Source organism: Heloderma suspectum, chromosome 1, assembly GCF_057233095.1.
Source record: "Heloderma suspectum isolate Gila_16-S chromosome 1, 16-S_ref, whole genome shotgun sequence".
NCBI lineage: Eukaryota > Metazoa > Chordata > Lepidosauria > Squamata > Helodermatidae > Heloderma > Heloderma suspectum.
The window spans coordinates 46,853,209-46,871,199 of record NC_139458.1 but is presented as its reverse complement, the minus strand read 5'-3'; the positions used below and the strand labels follow the sequence as shown (position 1 = coordinate 46,871,199).

The following is a 17,991-nucleotide window of genomic DNA, read 5'->3' as shown; positions in this document are numbered from 1 at the left end:
GCATAGGAATGTGCTCTAAGTTTTCTTTAATCAGGCGGCAGCACTAGATTTTCCCCATGTTAGCTCCAATGTGTGGGCCATGTGTATATTTTCCATCCTGAAGATAACTCTGATTTTGCTTCATGACACACATGATATGTGAAGTCTCCAGGTTTCCCAGCAATGTTTTCTCTGTAAGTCGTAAACAGTGCTATGTGTGTGTATTTTATCCTCTGTGATGCAGAAAGGCTAAGGGCGCAATCCTATGCATGTTTAGACAGAAAAAAGTCCTACAACTCCCAGCATGAAGGCTGGCTGGGAAATGCTGGGAGTTATAGGACTTTCTTCTGTCTAAACATACATAAGATTACGCCCTAAAGGGCTGACAGACTATACATTCATGCAGGCCTGACAGTTTCTTCCTTTTTCTTGTAGATTAACGAGTTGTTTGTAAGTTTTGAAGATGCTCCATTGGGGGCAGCGTCCCTGGCCCAAGTCCACAAGGCTGTGCTACAGGATGGGAGGACAGTTGCGGTGAAAGTCCAGCATCCTAAGGTTCAAGCACAGAGTTCTAAGGATATCCTCCTGATGGAGGTAAATCAGTGCACTTCTGTGACCACCTCTGCAGAACACCTTCTCAGCTTATGAAATGGATCTCTTTTCACTTTTGGCACAGATTCACAAGTCAGACTGGATCTTCAGATCTCTTCTGCCACTATGATATATGGATGGCAAGCTCAGGTGGCTGTGGGAAGTTTCGGGCTGAACTTGTGGACTTGCATAGAATTTTGAATTCAGCTCATCTCCTTTGTATCTGAGATAATGAGCATCCTTTCACTTAGCAGGGATGGGCAACCCGTGGCCCAATGGCCCAGTTTCATGCTCTCCTCAGCCTAATATCAAAAGCACTCTGCATGCGATGTGTTGGGACCTCTAGCAAGAGTGAACTATCGCTTCCTTGGCAGTTTGCTAGGCAGGAAGGAAGAGGGAGAGAGACAAAAGGGGGTGGCAGAAAGAGAAAAGAGGTGATCCACCCACTTTTGGCTCTGGCCTTGCTCACCATCGACTTTGGCCCCACCCACCGCCAGCATGCGGCCCCCCACAGATGGGGGGATATGGCCCTCAACACAAAAAAGGTTGCCCATCCCTGATTTACACATGTATTTATTTAGCACCATTATTATACAAGGCACTTTACAGAGTATTGTTAAGTAACTTAGGTAAGGGAGACTGTTAGGCAGCAGGGTGGTCATTGCACTAACAGAATCCCTAATCTGTCTCTAGTGCCCATACTACTTGATATTTATTTATTTATTTTTGATATTTATATACCACAAAATATAATAAAATCCCTAAGTGGTTAATACCATTATTATATTAATATATACAATATAGTAATATTATATTTTAATATTGTAAAATACAATATTAAAACAGATCATTAATAAAAAAAATCCAATTACAATAAAAGCAATACAAGGAGCAGTAGATGGAATAGCATGATTAATTTAATTACAGCCCGGGGAAAGCCTGGGTGAACAAGTGTGTTTTCAGGAGGCGTTTGAAAGATGCCACATTTTCTGCCTCCCAAACTGCACAAGGGAGGGTTTTCCAAAGGGTGGGTGCCGATACCGAGAAGGCCTGCTGTCAAGGTATTGCATGGTGGCGTTCCGTTAATTTCAGAATGACCAGCAAGACCTGATGATTTTAAAGGTTGCCTGGATATGTATTTAGTCTCAGCCAGACTGGGATCCTCATGAGGGAGATAGAATCTTTCTTTATAGACTACAGTAACCTACCCCTGACTACAGTGATCCCCACTCTCCAAGCCTATGTTAGTGGTGCACCAAGAACCCAGGTGGGCACAATTGGGAGAGACCAGTTCCCCCCAGTAAGCCATCTTGTCACCTTCATCATGCAGTCATGTTTAAGAAACCATGTTTTAAAATAGAATAAATCAGCATTTCCATTTTTCTATTCATTCATTCAATTCATGAGTCACCCTATAGCCAAAACTCTCAGGGTAACATATAAGTAAAAGCAAAAGTAATGTTTTATTATTGATAAAAAAAACCCAATAATAAAACACATTAAAACATGTTATTTTAAAAACAGCAACAAAAATTCAGCATATTTAGCATATGGTTGCTTCCATACTAAAGACTTCAGAATTGCTGAAGTGTTGCTTTTCCATTCTGCTGGAATTAAAACAGTGATTCCATACAGCACTTAATATATTATCCAGCAGTACATCAGTTCCCATGACCAAAATTCTTATGTAATATTTTCTCAGAAGCAGAAGCGCCATAGAGGCCCACCTAGGCACAGGCCCTGGATCTTTGAGCTGTGCCCCAGATCTTTTGAGCTGTCCTAATTGCCTTTTTTTTCCTCTACATTTCCCATTGACCTGCATTGGAAAACAGAAACGGCCATAACTTTTTTATTTTGTATGATAAATACATGACATTTGGAGACCTGGTAGCACCTATGGAGCTGATTGAACCTGCCCAATTTCGGGCAGTTAGGTCCAGTGGCTTTTGTGCTAGTCACAGGTTGTTGTTGTTGTTCAGTCGTTCAGTCGTGTCCGACTCTTTGTGACCCCATGGACCATAGCACACCAGGCCTTCCTGTCCTGTGCTCTCTCCCGGAGTGTGCTCAAGTCCATCTTCATTGCATCAGTGATGCTATCTAGCCATCTCATCCTCTGCCGTCCCCTTCTCCTTTTGCCTTCAGTCTTTCCCAGCATCAGGGTCTTTTCCAGGGAGTTTTCTCTTCACATTAGGTGGCCAAAATATTTGAGCTTCAGCTTCAGTATCTGTCCTTCCAAAGTCACAGGTACAATTTGCTATTTTCAAGAAAATCTGTCAAAGCAAAGCGCTATATTTTTTGTGTGCTTCCACATAAGTGCATAGAGTTTGGGGACCTGGCAGCCCCTATATAGATGACAGAATCTGCCAAATTTCAGACAGACTTTTGTGTAGGGATGGCGGAGAATTTCTCCACGAATCTCCGGGAGGCCGAATGCCAACGCATTTGGCCCCCCGAAATTGGTGGTGAAATTCTCCGCCCCCCCCCCCCCCCGGGATGGGACTTACCTCCTTCGAATGTCCCTCTCAGCGGTGGGTCCCGGCGGCGTTTCGGTGGGGGCGGGGGCGGCGGCCGGTCTTCCGACCGCCGCCATTACAAAGTAAAGTAAAAAAAAACACAAAAACACGTGATAGGCTACGTAACGATTTATGTAGCCTATCACGGCTAGATTTTCAAAGTCAGCCGTGATAGGCTACGTAAATCGTTACGTAGCCTATCACATGTGTGTGTGTGTGTGTGTGTGTGTTTTACTTTACTTTTTTTATTTCGCGGCTGGGGAGATGGGGCGCTCCCCCCCGGCCTGAATTTCGGTGGCGAGGGATGGAGCACCTCCCCCCCGGCCTGAATTTCGGCCGGGAGGGGCAAGGCGCCTCCCCCCCCCAGAACTTTGGGGGGAGAACCGAAGCGCCTCCCCCCCACCGCGAAGCAAGCTGCGGGACCAGGTAAGGGACTTTCGTCCATCCTTACTTTTGTGCTAGCCACAGGTAAAAACTGCTTTCTTCAAGAAAATTTGTCAAAGCAAAGAGCTATAACTTTTTTTGTTCTTCCACATAAGTGCATGGAATTTGGGGACGTGGCAGCCCCTATAGAGATGACTGAATCTGCCAAATTTCAGGCAGTTAGGTCCAGTGGCTTTTATGCTAGTCACAGGTAAAATTTGCTATTTTCAAGAAAATCTGTCAAATCAAAGAGCTATATATTTTTTTGTGCTTCCACATACATGCATGGAATTTGGTAACCTGGCAGCCCCTATGGAGCTGACTGAACCTGCCAAATTTCAGACAGTTAGGTCCAGTGGCTTTTGTGCTAGCCATGCGTAAAGTTTCCTTTTCTCAAAGACTGAAACAATAAGTAAAAACTGCCAAGTCACCCATGGGATTAGAGATCCTAATTAGAAGGTGTTTAAGGTGACCATTAAGAGGTCACTATCCCTAATCTCTGGTTTAGGTTTTTTTTTTTTGAGGTGCAAAAATCCCCTCTCCTTTATCCTCTACATGCCCACTGTTGGGAACTTGCTTGCAATGAAATTTTGAAGAGGGAGAAGGAAGGGAAGAAAGACCTTCATGTGAAATACTGGTATTTCACACAGCACCTGATTTTACTGACCCAAAGTGGAACCTTTGGCTTCTGCAGAAGTTTAGTAGCTTCAGTACAGCAAAGGATCCAATCAGCCTCCAAAATCTTCTTTCTCCCGCTCCACTTTAATTTCTCCGAAATAGCTGTAGGACTTAAATTATTTCAAAAGGAGGGTTAGGACTATGTGGCATCATTAGGGATGTCAGAGAATTCTGCCACGGATCATTCGGCCCCCCGAACTCCGTGGTGGAACGGCCTTGCCCCCCCGCGGATCCCCCCCGGGACGAGACTTACCTGGGGTGGATGTTCCGGGTGGCGGCGGCTCCAGTGGTGGCTTCGATGGCGGCAGCGGCTGTGGCAGCTGGCCACCGCCGCCATTTGCAGCCTTGTCGTTTTTGTTTTTTTTTACAAGACGTGATAGGCTACGTAAAAACAAACAAAACTGCGTACGCAAATGGCGGCGGGTACAGCCGCCGCCATTTGCGTTCCTTGTTTTTGGCCGTCTTAGTCTACATAAATATTTACGTAGACTATGACGGCGAAAATAAAGGGGAATGCAAATAGTGTAGCGGGCGCTATTTGTGTCCCTTTTTGATTCGCCGTTAAAACGGTGAATCAAAAAGGGACGTAAATAGCGCCCGCTACGCTATTTGCGTTCCCCTTTATTTTTGCTGTCATAGTCTACGTAAATATTTACGTAGACTAAGACGGCCAAAAATAAGGAACGCAAATGGCGGCGGCCATAGCCACCACCATTTGCGTACACGGTTTTTTGTTTTGTTTTTGTTTTACCCAGAGCCCTCCGCGGCCGGAAATCCGGCTGCAGATGGCTCTGGCCTGGGCCTGGCTGGCTGCTCCGCGGAGCTGCTGCAGAGCACAGCCAGCTGTGGAGGATTCCGGGGGGGAGGAACGGATCGCCTCCCCCCCCCGTCGAGGATTCCAGGGGGAGGGACAGAATGCCTCCCCCCCACCATCAACAAAATCCACGTAAAGGTAAGTGACTTTCGTACATCCCTAGGCATCATGATCGAGGAACTGCTAAGGCTTTTAAACAGGTTCTGCTGTTTAAAAAAACCTAGAAAAAGCCCTCAGCCACCTCACCTCATAAAGTTCATTTAAGTACGTGCAATCCTTGCAAACCCTGCACAGCCCCCTAAATTCCTCTGAAGTACTACCTCTATGAAAGGAGCCACTTGGCTTAGGAAATTCTCTCTCCCTCCCTACATTTCCAATCACCATTCTTCTTTTCTTCTTCCCTCCCCCATCCTGTTCTTTCTTTCTCTTCTTTATTCCACCCAGAGCATATCTTGAGGAATTCTTAAAGAGAATTCTCTTCGGTGGGCAAGAGAAGTTCTGAACTGTATTTGACTTCATACAAACAGACAAGGGGGCTGGTTTTTCTCCTCCTCACTCAAGTCATTGAGAAGAGTGGGTTCACATGGTTGCAGAGAAACAAATCTGGGGCTGTTTTGTCTGTCAGTTGCCATTATCCAGCCATAGGAAGGGCTGTAGCTCAGTGGCAGAGCACATGCTTGGCATGCAGAAGGTCCCAGTTTCAATCCCCAGCATCTCCAGGTAGGCCTAGGAAAGAATCTGGCCTGAAACCCTGGAAAGCCGCTGCTGCCAGTCAGTGTCAACAATACCAGGCTAGATGGACCCAGGGTCTGACTCAGTATAAGGCAGCTTCCTATGTTCCTCTGAACATAAAGCTTTAATAAAAATAGGAATTTGGGGTTTGGTTTTTTAAGTGGAGGGAAGAGAAATACTGCTCATTTATACAATCCTATGTATGCCTACTCAGAAACCCAATTATATTTAATGAGGTTTACCTTCAGGAAAGTGTGCATAGGATTCCAGCACGAGTTACATTTGCAGGAGGTTTGCACCTTGATGTTCTGCATGTTTGCTCAGAAATAAGTCCTGAGTTGTGAGCATGGCATTTCAGGCTTAATACAGTGCCCACCCAATTCCATCTAATGAATTGACTATCCGTTCAGCTCAGTCCTATGCATGTTTTGTCATTTGTGTTTTTTTTCATTTTGCATGAACACTAGCTTCAGTGGTGAGGGAAAGGCACTTAGTACATGCTCAGAGTTTCTCCATAACTTAGCCCTAGTTTTGAAAACAGACTCATTGGCTGAAACCTGGTGAAGTCGTGTCACAAATGAAGTTATGGGGAGGAACTTCATTGAGAGCTTGTGCATAACAAGGAGGAGGTAGAGGAGAGTTGCACAAAACAAGAGAACTGTTTTTATGAAGAGTTGCTGGAGCATGGTAGGATGAGGCGGGATGGTTGCATGGAGGGGAATAGAATTGGTAGGGGGATAATGTAAGTGCTCAGTGGTGAAAGAAAAGCATTCTGCATATGCTCAGAGGCTCTCTATATTTAAGAACATAAGAAGAGCCATGCTGCATCAGAGCAAGGTCCATCTAGTCCAGCATTCTGTTCACACAGTGGTCAACCAGATGCCCACGGGAAACCCACAAGTATGACATGATTGCAATAGCACCTTCCCACCCATGTTCCCCTGCTGCTTATATTGGTGAAATGTAAATAAATTCTAGTCATTCTAAATTTGCATGCATGTATATCCTTCAGAAACTTTGCAGGTTTCTTGCCTGGGAGACACTTCTAATGACCTGTGCATTTTCATACAAATTTACCCAAAAGCTATTGGGAAAGGGGTGAAGGGAAAGCAAATCTCTCCCTCCCCAAACTGGAGAACCCCCCTTCCACATGAACTGCTGCACTTATCCTTCTGAAACTTTGCTGGTTTCTTACTTAGGGACAACTCTAGGCTATCTATAATTTTCAGAACAATGGTCCACAAAGAACATAGAGAGAGAAGTGTGTCCTCTTCTGGAGACCTCAAAATGTCAAGGCCACCCTTGCACAAAAACCCTTGTGGCTATCATTCTGAAATTTGAACACAGACCTCCTCTGATGGGGCAATGAATCCTGAAATGTTTATCCAATTCTTCCAAGAAATTAAAATGTTATTGGCGGTTCACTTTAAAAGAAAATCAAAATATAAATCGTGCACCTATTTTTCTGACATTGGGCAGGTGTAATCCCCTTCTATGGGACTACTATGCCTGAAATGATCATCCAGTTCTGACCAAGAGAAAAAATTACTTTTTTTTTTTTAATTTCCAATGGTAGTCAACAGGAAGCATAAAGACTTGTTTTTCCAAACTTTGACTCAGGTTTGGTGCTGAGCTGAAATGGTCCGACTACAAATTGGCCCGAGCAGGAGCGGGATGTTTTCTAAAATGCTGAATCGGGGTCTGAGTTGAAGTGGGGTGGGGGGCCAGTGCACACTTACGTATGTATGTAATCTATACACACACGCAAGCACACCACATGCACACACCACACACACACACACACACACATATTAGAGGTGTGCTTAGACTCAGAATATATATGTGCAAATGTGTGTTATGGGCCTGTGCCCTGGATCTTTTAAGAACCTAGCAATGCCCCTGCTCAGAAGTAAGGCCTCCTCAGCAAAGCCCCCTTGCAACTTTGTTTGATAGCTTCTTCATGACAGTTTTTTCCCTGTTAGTGCCTCCAGTTTCAGCATCACAGCAGTGTTACTGATGAATAGCATATTAATTGTCCCATTATTAGTCAGTTCATGTTTCATTTTTATTGGTTTCCTCTCATTTTCCCCCTTTTCTTTCAGTAAATAGTGCCATTTCATACTTACAAAATGAAAAGAAAAAATGCAAGGAAATCAGTCATCAAACTTCCCTCTACAGGAAGCAGAAAGGACTAATTAACTAATTAAGGGGCAGTTAAGAGACTATTCATAAGTAACTGCTGCTGCCATAAGGAATACAAAGTAATAATAGGGGCAGCAAAGAGGAAGGTAGTAATTAAAGGAACATTAGCCCTATAAAGCCTTGGTAGTGATTGAGAACCTAAGAACAGCCATGCTTGATCAGACCAGGGATCCATGTAGTCCAGCATTCTGTTCACACAGTGTCCAACCAGCTATCGACCAGGAACCCACAAGCAGGGCATGAGTGCAACAGCACCCTCCCACCCATGTTCCCCAGCAACTGGTGTACATAGGCTCATTGCCCTGGTACTGGTGGTAGCACATAGACATCAAGACTAGTACCCATTGATAGCCTTTTCCTCCAGGAATTTGTCCAAGCCCCTTTTAAAGCCATCCAAATGGGTGTCCATTTCTACATCCAGTGGTAGCGAATTCCATAGTTCAACTATGTGTGAAGAAATCTTTCTTTTTATCTGTCCTGATTCTCCCACTAATCAGCGTCATAGGAGCGGGATAACCCAGGTTCTAGTATTTTGAGAGAGGGAGAAAAATGTCTCCCTATCCACATTCTCTACACCATGCATCATTTTGTAGACCTCTTTCATGTCTCCCCTTACCCTCCTTTTTTCCAAGCTAAACAATCCCAGCTGTTGTAACCTTCTCTCATAGGGGAGATGCTCCAGCCCCTTGATCATTTTAGTTGTACTTTTCTGCACATTTTCCAGCTTGACAGTATCTTCTTTTAGGTGTGGTGACCAGAACTGTACACAGTATTCCAGTGTGGTCACACCATCAATTTGTATAGGGGTAGTATGATATTGGCAGTTTTATTCTCAATTCCTTTTTGGATTATGCTTACCATGGAGTTTGCCTGTTTTTTACAGCGGCCGCACACTGGATTGCCATCTTTATTGAGCTGTCCACCACAACCCCAAGATCTCTTTACTGGTCAGTCACCACTAGCTCAGATCCCATCAGGCTATACTTGAAGTTGGGATTTTCTGCCCCCACGTGCATCACTTTACACTTGTTTACATTGAACTGCATTTGCCATTTAGATGCCCATTCTCCCAGTTTGGAGAGATCCTTTCAGAGCATTTCACAATCCCTTTTTTTTTTTTTTTTAACCACCCTAAATTAGCTAGTACATACTGAACAAGCTGGTGCTGCAGTTGCTTTTTTGGCTGAAAAAAAGCACCACACATCAAGTCTGCAAAAAGATGGGAGACCCACAGAGAAAACAATAGTGTACAATGGGCTGGCCATGACACTGTATGGATTGTCCATATAAAGTGAGTGAACAAAAGATGGCAATTCTAGAGTACTCTGGAAGCAACCACTGTGTTCACAAACTTTTGTTGAAAAAGTTAGAGCAAATATGCTGCCGAGTGTATTTGTTTAGTAATTTATATTACAGCCATATGCAAATGCATTTCTATAACCACCTCTAGGAGGGCAGAGATGCTTAGTGCATCCCATTGTCTAGGTTTTATTAAAATCATTGCCTTTTTTTTTTTTTACAGGACAGGGGAGGTGTGATCACTTGAGCTATGTTACTCTAAAGATTTCAACTTTAAAATATAAAACTAGATTAACAAAGTGAGTTCTACTGAGAATGGCTGCCTTATGTGACCAGTTTGGAGAATGTTTTATCTGTCTACTGCTTGTAGATAAATCTGATTTTCATCTCTTGAGTGTTCAAGAGATTTTCCTGAGTCAGCAAAGTTCTAGTTCAGCCGTGTAAAGAGTGACGCAAAGCTCACAGGCCTTACTTTAGACCTTTCTATTTCGTGTTTTCTAAAGTCAATTAAAACAAAACAGGACAGTGACTCATCAGCTCAGAAAAAGTGGAGGTGGAAAAAGACTCTCTGGTTCATGTAACCCACTTCGATTAGAGACCTTGGCAATTTGGATCACACACAGAGGGGATTCATATGATCACTTCCTTCCCGCCTGTAGGTGACTTGTGGAGCCATCTCTTAGCAAAATCCATATGAAGGGGAGGTCCTGTGAAGGAGTCGGATATTCCGTGGATTGCTTTGTCTATCTGCCATGGATCTCAAATATGTGGTGTGCTGTATATGTAATGTTGAGGAGTTCAATGTACGTTGGATCTGATCACAAGACTCTCTTGCTCCATCTTCTGATGTTTATCACTTAGAGCAGGGGTGCAGAACTCTTTCAGCCTAAAGGCTGAATTCCATTTCAGGGAAGCTCTCGGGGGGCCCCGTTCCTGTGGTGGGCGGGGCCAAAGGCAAAAAGGGTAGGGCCAACCCCAGCTTCCTGAACAGCAGTGTATTTTAGCTTAAAGCTCTTACTGCCACTAAGTATTTCAACCTTTTAGAATGGGGCAGGCTGGGGGGAAACTGCACACAAGCCCAGAAACCACCAAACAATTGATGATTGGTAGGGGGAAGGGGGAGGGGCTTTCTGGGGAACCCCGAAGGGCCAGATTGGGACTCTTGGAGGGCCAGATTTGGCTCCTGGGCCTGAGGTTCTGCACCCCAGACTTAGAGACACTTGTGTGAATTTAAGACAATTTTTAAGGCTGGACTATGAGAACCTGGTAATTTTTTTTAAGTTGGCCTGGAAAAAAAGGCAATCGTGCGGATGCAATAAAACAGATTTTCATTAAAAAAAATTGGCCCCCTTGGACTGCCTTCTTGAATTCAAAGCCTGGAAATAGAGAACAGTGTTCCCACCACCCTGAGAGTTGAGGGCGGTTTGAAAGAAGGATCTCTGCTAATGGGATGCACACTCATTCCACATTTGCATCTGATATAAAGGTTTTGCAGGCTTTTGTATTGCAGCAAAGCCCAGCAAAAAGTGGTTCTTCCAGAGGTGACTTTCAGAACAGGCTTCCTGTTGCTCTCTGGCACTGCATTGCCACCCAGCAGGTGGTCCAAGAGACCTTTGGGAACTTATGATTTCACTGCTTGTTTTCAGATCCTTATCTTGGCTGTGAAACAGATCTTCCCTGACTTCGAGTTCATGTGGTTGGTGGATGAAGCTAAGAAGAACTTGCCTCTCGAGTTGGACTTCCTTAATGAGGGGAGAAATGCTGAAAAGGTGGCCCACATGCTCAGATGCTTTGATTTTCTAAAGGTAATGTGTGTGCGCACACACCTGTGAGCATACTGAAATGCAAATTTATGTGCATCCAAATGGGTATATTACTGGCATTCTGCAGAGATGGTGCATTATTAATTTGTTATATAGGGAAGAATCTGTGAATGTGGTTCTGCAGAAGATGCTGGATTTAAAATCCTAGGAATTCAAAGGCTCATCAGACCAGGCCAGAATAGCAGGAAGAGACAACGTCTTAACTTTGTCCTGGATGCACTGCCTGGAAAAAGAAAGAGGTACTCTCTTTTAACAAGTAGTTTTGGGTGCCTTAGCAGAAACTACAAAGAACACAGCTGGAACACTGTTCTTTGCCTGCACAGCTCAGTAATTTTTCTGCTGCATGATTTCAGCTTTGGAACAACAGTACTGGTTAAGCTAAGTTCCGGTGGGCAAAATTACCTCTTGGCACACAGAATACCGTCTTGAGTGACCTGGCCAAGCATTGCCCACATATTCTAGCTCAGAGCATTCTGGGACACCGACCAGCAGTTCAAAAATCAGTGTCAGGACCTGATGTTATAAAAGTGGGAATACTGGGAAGGATCAACACAACCAGTTAATTACAACTGCAGGGAAGGAAACTGGAGATGTCATATTCTGCTGATGCCACCACTTGGCAGCGGAGCATAATAACATGTGATGCCAGAATTGGTTGTGTTATATGGTGAAGGATATGTTTGCATGGCAGTTTCCTGCATCCTTGGTTTAGTGCCGCTTTTCTCAACCGGGCACCCTTTGGATATGTTGGAATACAACTCCCATCATCCCCAGCAGCAGCTCCCATCTTCCCCAGCAGATGCAGTTCAATACATTTGGAGGTTACCAGGTTGAGGAAGGCTGGTTTAGAGCATTAGTGCTAAGCCAGAAGCACTGGGGAGGTGTTGCTTAATGAACCAAATACCATTTTGCTGTTTTCAACAGAAAGCCGTTTGTCTAGTTTGCCTGGCTGGTGCTGATACTGGTCTGATTTTCTTTGGTGTGCACTGCTAGGGTCAGTTGGGGGATCCACACAATAGAAGCATCTCAATGCATGTGTACTGAGGGGTTTAGCAGAATGCATTTCTGGGGGGAAAAAAATCAAGAACACGCAGGGTTGAAATGGAGTGAATCCTATTAGTTAGCTAATCTCTCCTTCTAATCAACCTTCTCTTGGGTAGTTCCTCCACCTTGGGACAGATTGCAAGGTTTATGCTGACTCTGAACTTGCTCTTATCTTAACTACTGGGCCATCAGAGGGCACCTTTCATGAGTTTCCTCAGAACAATGCAGAATAAGTTGAAATAAAACTGTAAGACTAGGCTGGAAAGAAGCAAATGAATCTGGAAGGAAGCTTGGCAGTGGAGAAAGAAAGCCATGACTTTTTATAACATTTTTAAAAGGTTGTATTCCTTGATGTTTTCTCTGCAGTACACCTCTGTACTGTTGCCATGTACAGCAACACAGCTGCACACCAATAACACTAGACTCTCACCATATTTGTAAACCTATCTATAGAGCTGTATGCACACACACACTCTTGTACACTAGTTGCAAGCCCCAGCCAGGGATGCATGCTGCACTTCCCAGTTTCCATTGCTAAGCAAGGACTGATTATGTGGAGGGCCCAGTTTGCATATTGCAGGTGCTGCAACATTGCTCCTGCAACAGAGCTGTAGAGGGGTGAGTGTGAAGCCATTATAACTCTGCTCAAGAGCAACATTGCAGAACCTGCACCACATGGGATAGGATCATCCCTCCTCTGGAAAGAATGGCAGGAGGGAAATGCTGCATGTACCCCCACATAGGTAGCAACAGTGCTGCACAAAAGCCAGTCCCAAATCACATGCATTTACACTAAGGCCTTCTTTACTGAATTAAAAATTGAGATGCGGGCTGTCTTGTAGACCATCTAGTCCAACTCTTCTGTTCAGTGCAGGAAATCTAGAGTTAGAGCATCCCCCACAGATGGCTATCTAGCATCTGCTTGAGGCCCTCCAGCAAGGGAAAGCCCACCACCCCTCTAGGTAGTGGTCCTGTTGCTGAATTGCTCTTACCTTCAGGACGTTTCTCCTAATGTTCAACTGAAATCTACCCTCCTGGAACGTAAGTCCCTTAGATCTAACCCTGCCCTCTGAGGTGAGGGTGAAGCACCTGCATCAGGTGGTAGAGTGAGAGGAGTGGCAAAGTCCGCTGCTTCCTTCACCACCACCAGGAGGGCCCCCTGCTGCTGTCCTGCTGCCTCCAGTGAGTGCTTCAGAGAGTCCTACTGGCCACTGTCCTGCTGTGGTATTTGCTGCACTGAGAGAGCAACCAGTGAGGCTCTCTGGAGCAGCCGCTCCCCCTAAGCTTCCCTTGTTGAGAGCTAGAAGAAGTGGTTAAGAGGCTCTCACAAGAAGTTGCCTGGGTCTCCCAAGACCCAGGGCAAGCTCTTGCGAGACCCAGGCAGCTGCTTCTTCCAGCCATGCAGCTCTCCGTATAGCTGGCCCAATGGCGGCAACGGTAAGGAAGCTGAGGAGTGTGATATGGTGGCAAGGGGAGCGATGCAGTGGTGACGGCACATGTTCTTTCCTGCTTCAGGTGGTGAGAGAGCTTGCGCTAGGGCTGCTGTGATAGCTTACATTTGTTCAGACCTTGGTAACCTCAAGACTGGATTATTGTAATACGCTCCCTTAAGGTTGGTCCAGAAGCTGCAGCTGGTTCAGGGCTGAGGCTTCTAACTGGGGCCTCTTTCTGACAGCAAGTTATACTTTTGCTAAAAGAATGGCACTGGCTGCCAATAAACTACCAAGCCATATTTAAGGTGTTGTTGTTGTTGACATATCAGGCCTTAAGCAACTCGGGACCAAGTTACCTTAGGGATTGCCTCATCCCTTATGCCCCTGCCTGATCTCTGTGATCATCAGAGAAAGCACTGCTGAGGGTGCCACAGGTGCCTGAGGTTTGCCTCAGGAGCACTTGTAGTAGAGTGTTTCGCCTCACAGCACCCACCATCTCATGTGTTACCAACTGTCATTAGACAGGCCCCCACAGTTCTGACATTTAGGGCACAATGCTATGCATGTTTAGACAGAAAAAAGGCCTACAACTCCCAGCATGCCCCAGCCAGCTGTCTTCTCAAGAACCATGTCTTCACACAGGCTTTCTCTGAAGTGTGATCCAGCCAGCTATGGTCCGCAGCACACAGCAGAGTGTGCAGTTTTAGAGCTGAATATTAATTTTTTATTGTTGTGTAGTTTTATTGTTATATTTTATTGTTGTTTGATGGTATGACATTGCATGTTCACTGCTTTGAAACTTTGTGGAAAGCAGCATATAAATCTGATTAATAAATTAAAGAAGAAAGAACGAAAGAACCAACAAAAGAATACCATGTTGGAGGAGGCTGTTTTAAAGGGCATGATGCTCTTTTCCCATACCTCCCTCTCAAGCTCTGTAATTGGGCCAGCCCTTCCCAGTCTTGAATGCCACCCCAGTGACACTCTGCCATAGTCCTTCCCTGTGTAATGCTAAGCAAACAGGCCTCAAAAGGGCACAAAAGGCCAAAGGCTGATGGCTTGTTCTAAACGAATGTTTATCGAAAGCCTTGCGCCTTGGAGAGCTGTGTCCGTTGCTGTTTTAACAACTAGGAGAGTGTGGAACAAATCCCCATGGAGACAGCCAATCGCATCCTTGCTGGGTTAAAGAGCCACTGCAATATCGATTCAGGGAATAATAACAAATTGCTGCAAAAATGGCTAAATAATAGATTTCCCCGTCCAACCCGTCAATTTCAAGACATTTTCATCAACCCCAAAGGCAACAAGGGAGTTGGGTCTCTGTAAATATTTTTTTTTTTCTGGTGGGGAATCTCATCCCTTCCCAATAGCACAGCAGGGAAGTGGATTTATTGCTGTGAACCCACTTGAGCTTGTAAATCCAGAGATAAATTGTTTCCATGCACAGGCATTAGGGCCAAACGTCTGTGCATAATTTAAGCTTGCCAAAGTCTCTGATTTTGTGCGAGTGAGACTTATACCCAGCTTAATAATGACCATTGAATGCTGCTGTAAATTTTGAAATGGAGATACATGTTGACTCAGGGTTAAAATAAGTAACAGCTTTGGGGATCAATGGATTTAAGAGGCGGAATGTGGTAACAGCAGGGGCTAAGGAAACTGTTAGCGTCAGGATCAGTGTACATTGGCTGTGGGGGGGCAGTTAATGTAAAAATGTAAAAAGAGGGGGCCTAGAAATGGTTCTGAGCAAAGCTGAAAGTTCAGGTGCTAACCTTCCAGTTTGGATTTATGGCATGAAGTCTTCTGAAATGTGCTATAGGCTGCTGAATGTGCTGTAATGATGCTAGAAAGGCACGGTGATGTAGCCCAGGAGAAAGAGAGTTTGCAGACCCAGACTGAGGAGCAGTGGCATAGAGATTGTAAAATTTCTGGAGTTTTGGAGCCTTCGCTTCAAAATGTTGCTTGCAACCAAGTGTTGCAACTCCATTCTAACATACTGTCATGAGCTTTGTTCTGTTCTGTTCTCTCTCTCTCTCTTTCTCCCCCCCGCCCCATATCTTATGTAGGGACTTGGTTCAGGGTGGTGGGAAAGGACCCTGACTCTGAAGTCCTGGGAAGCAGAGTAAGCCAGCAGAGGGATCTCTCTCCCTCTTTGTTCTGTGCTTTACCCAGCCCCTGCTGCGAGGAGGGCAGTGGATAAATCACAGGAAGAAAAGGGGGGAAAAGACAGGGGGAGGCAACTAGCACTTGGCCAGCAGGGCCCGGAAAACACCTCTTGGATGCACCTCATAGGAAGGCCAGGAAACAGGATCAGTGAGCACTTGGCCACATAATTTTATGGAAGGCAATGTAAGGTGCCATAAGGTCCCAGGTGGGTCAAAATAGGGATTCTCCTTGCCTCCTTTTCTCTTGGACTGCTGCCTTCTGGAAGCTGAATGCTTGCCTGCCTGTATCAGATCATATCTCTTGCCTTTGGCCCTTCTGGTTGTTCCCCTTGGGATCTGTCCTCTTGCCTGCCTTCGGAGCATGCTGCTTGCCTCTGGCTCATTTGACTGCCATCTCTGGAAAGTGCCCATGCCTGCCCTAGACCACCTATTCTGTCTAGACTGCCTAATTTGCCTTGACCTATGCAACTGATTGCTTGCAGGTCTGACCCCCTTTGGGCCCTGCAGGCATACAGGTGTTGCCTCTGCAGAAAGGGACTTAACGATCTCCCAGGATTTTTAACAGAAACCTCATATTTATGAGGCACTGTTCTTCCCCCCCCCCCCCGATGCAATAGCCTGGAGGCCTGTGTATAGGGCTTGTCAGCTTTGCTGTGTCTGTACTCAGAGGGACATTGTTGAAATACAGAATATGACTGTTTCTTACTTGCAGAGCAATGTTAAGTGTGCACTGTGCATAAGAAATGAGACATGGGCCCTTTACCAAGGAGCTGCTTCGGTGAGTCAGACACTTTTAACAGGTATCAGCAACCAGGCGTACACATCCATCATGCTCTATGTGTCCAGTACAGGCTCACCACATGTCCAGATAAACATTCACAGGTCTTGATAATGTCATGTCCTCAGATCAGTGGAGGCTGATGGCTCTGATTTTGCTGGGGCTGTGAATCCATTCTGGGTTTCAGTCAGAACCAACCAGAACTCTAAAGGAGCTGTCCTTTAGATAGCTGAACCCTATCCCCAAAATGGCTTCAGCACCTTGGATAGCTTCTTTAGAGTTCTGGCTAGCTCTGACTGAAGCTCAGAATGGATTCATACCCACACCAAAATTGGAGCCACCAGCTTCCACTGCCTCAGATGAATCTAGGGACACTTCTGTGAACATGTGAACATATAAAACTGCATAACGTTGAGTGAGACCATTGTGATAAGAACATAAGAAGAGCCATGCTGAATTAGACCAAGGGTCTGCCTAGTCCAGTGCTCTGTTCACGTTATGGCCAATAATCTGCTACAAATTGACATTAGATAGGCATCTTCCATTTTGATCTTTCGACTTCTGCTTAAGACGCACTTCTTCATGCAGGCTGTGATCCAGTCAGTATAGTTATGGACCTATCGCTGAGTAAGGTTTATTTTATTGTATTGTTATATACGTGTGGTTTTATTATTGTAACCTGCCTTGATAGTCCACTGGAAGGAGGTACAGAAACCTGTGCAATAAAAGAAATAAATACATTACAAGCTCTCAAGTAAGACATGAGCACAATAGCACCATCCTGTTTGTGTTCCCCAGCAACTGGTATACAGAGACATACTGCCTCTGCTACTGAGGGTAGCATATAGCCATCATGACTAAGTACCCATTGATTTTATTTATTTGTTACATTTGTACCTTTTCCTCCAAGGAGCTCAATGCAATGTACATGATCCTTCTCTCCATTTTATCCTCACCACAACCATGTGCGGTAGGTTAGGGTGAGAGTCAGTGACTAACCCAAAGTCACCCAGTGAGCTTCATAGACATGTAGGGATTAGAACCTGGGTCTCCTGAGTCCCAGTCCAAGTCTCTAACCACTATACCATGCTGGCTTGATAGCCTTATCCTCCATCTAATCCAGTTCAGTTTACTCTGGCTAGCAGTGGCTCTTTAGCTTTTGAGGCCAAGGTCCTGGAATCCTGTAACCGAAGATGCTGGGGACTGGATCTGGGACTTCATGTATGTAAACCATGTGCTCCACCACTAAGCTATGGCTTATTATCCCCTTAGGGCTGCCCAAGGCTATTCCTGGGCAGAGATGGGGTTGAACTCTGGTCTCTGCAATCCAATGCCAGCTCTCACTTTCTCTTTATCCGACCAGGCTAGCTTGTTTAGTCATATACATTTACAGTCATTTTGTTGTTGGAATGGCATCCAAGCAACAAATTTTGACTAGGCAGGATGGCATCTGAGAACACATGCTTTGGCTTGAACTGCTCTTTGATTATAGGCAATGGGTGATTTCTGCCTCCGAA

General features: G+C 45.1%; 1 protein-coding gene across 2 annotated transcripts in view; it reads left to right on the top strand.

The window, feature by feature from the left end:
* Positions 1 to 17,991, top strand: part of ADCK1 (aarF domain containing kinase 1) — a 177,000-nt gene that overhangs the window by 116,861 nt on the left and 42,148 nt on the right. For both annotated transcript variants that reach the window (XM_084841401.1, XM_084841404.1), the window contains exons 5-6: positions 415 to 573; positions 10,878 to 11,036. In XM_084841401.1, coding sequence (XP_084697527.1) covers positions 415 to 573; positions 10,878 to 11,036 — 318 coding nt within the window. The remainder of the gene's footprint in view (positions 1 to 414; positions 574 to 10,877; positions 11,037 to 17,991) is intronic.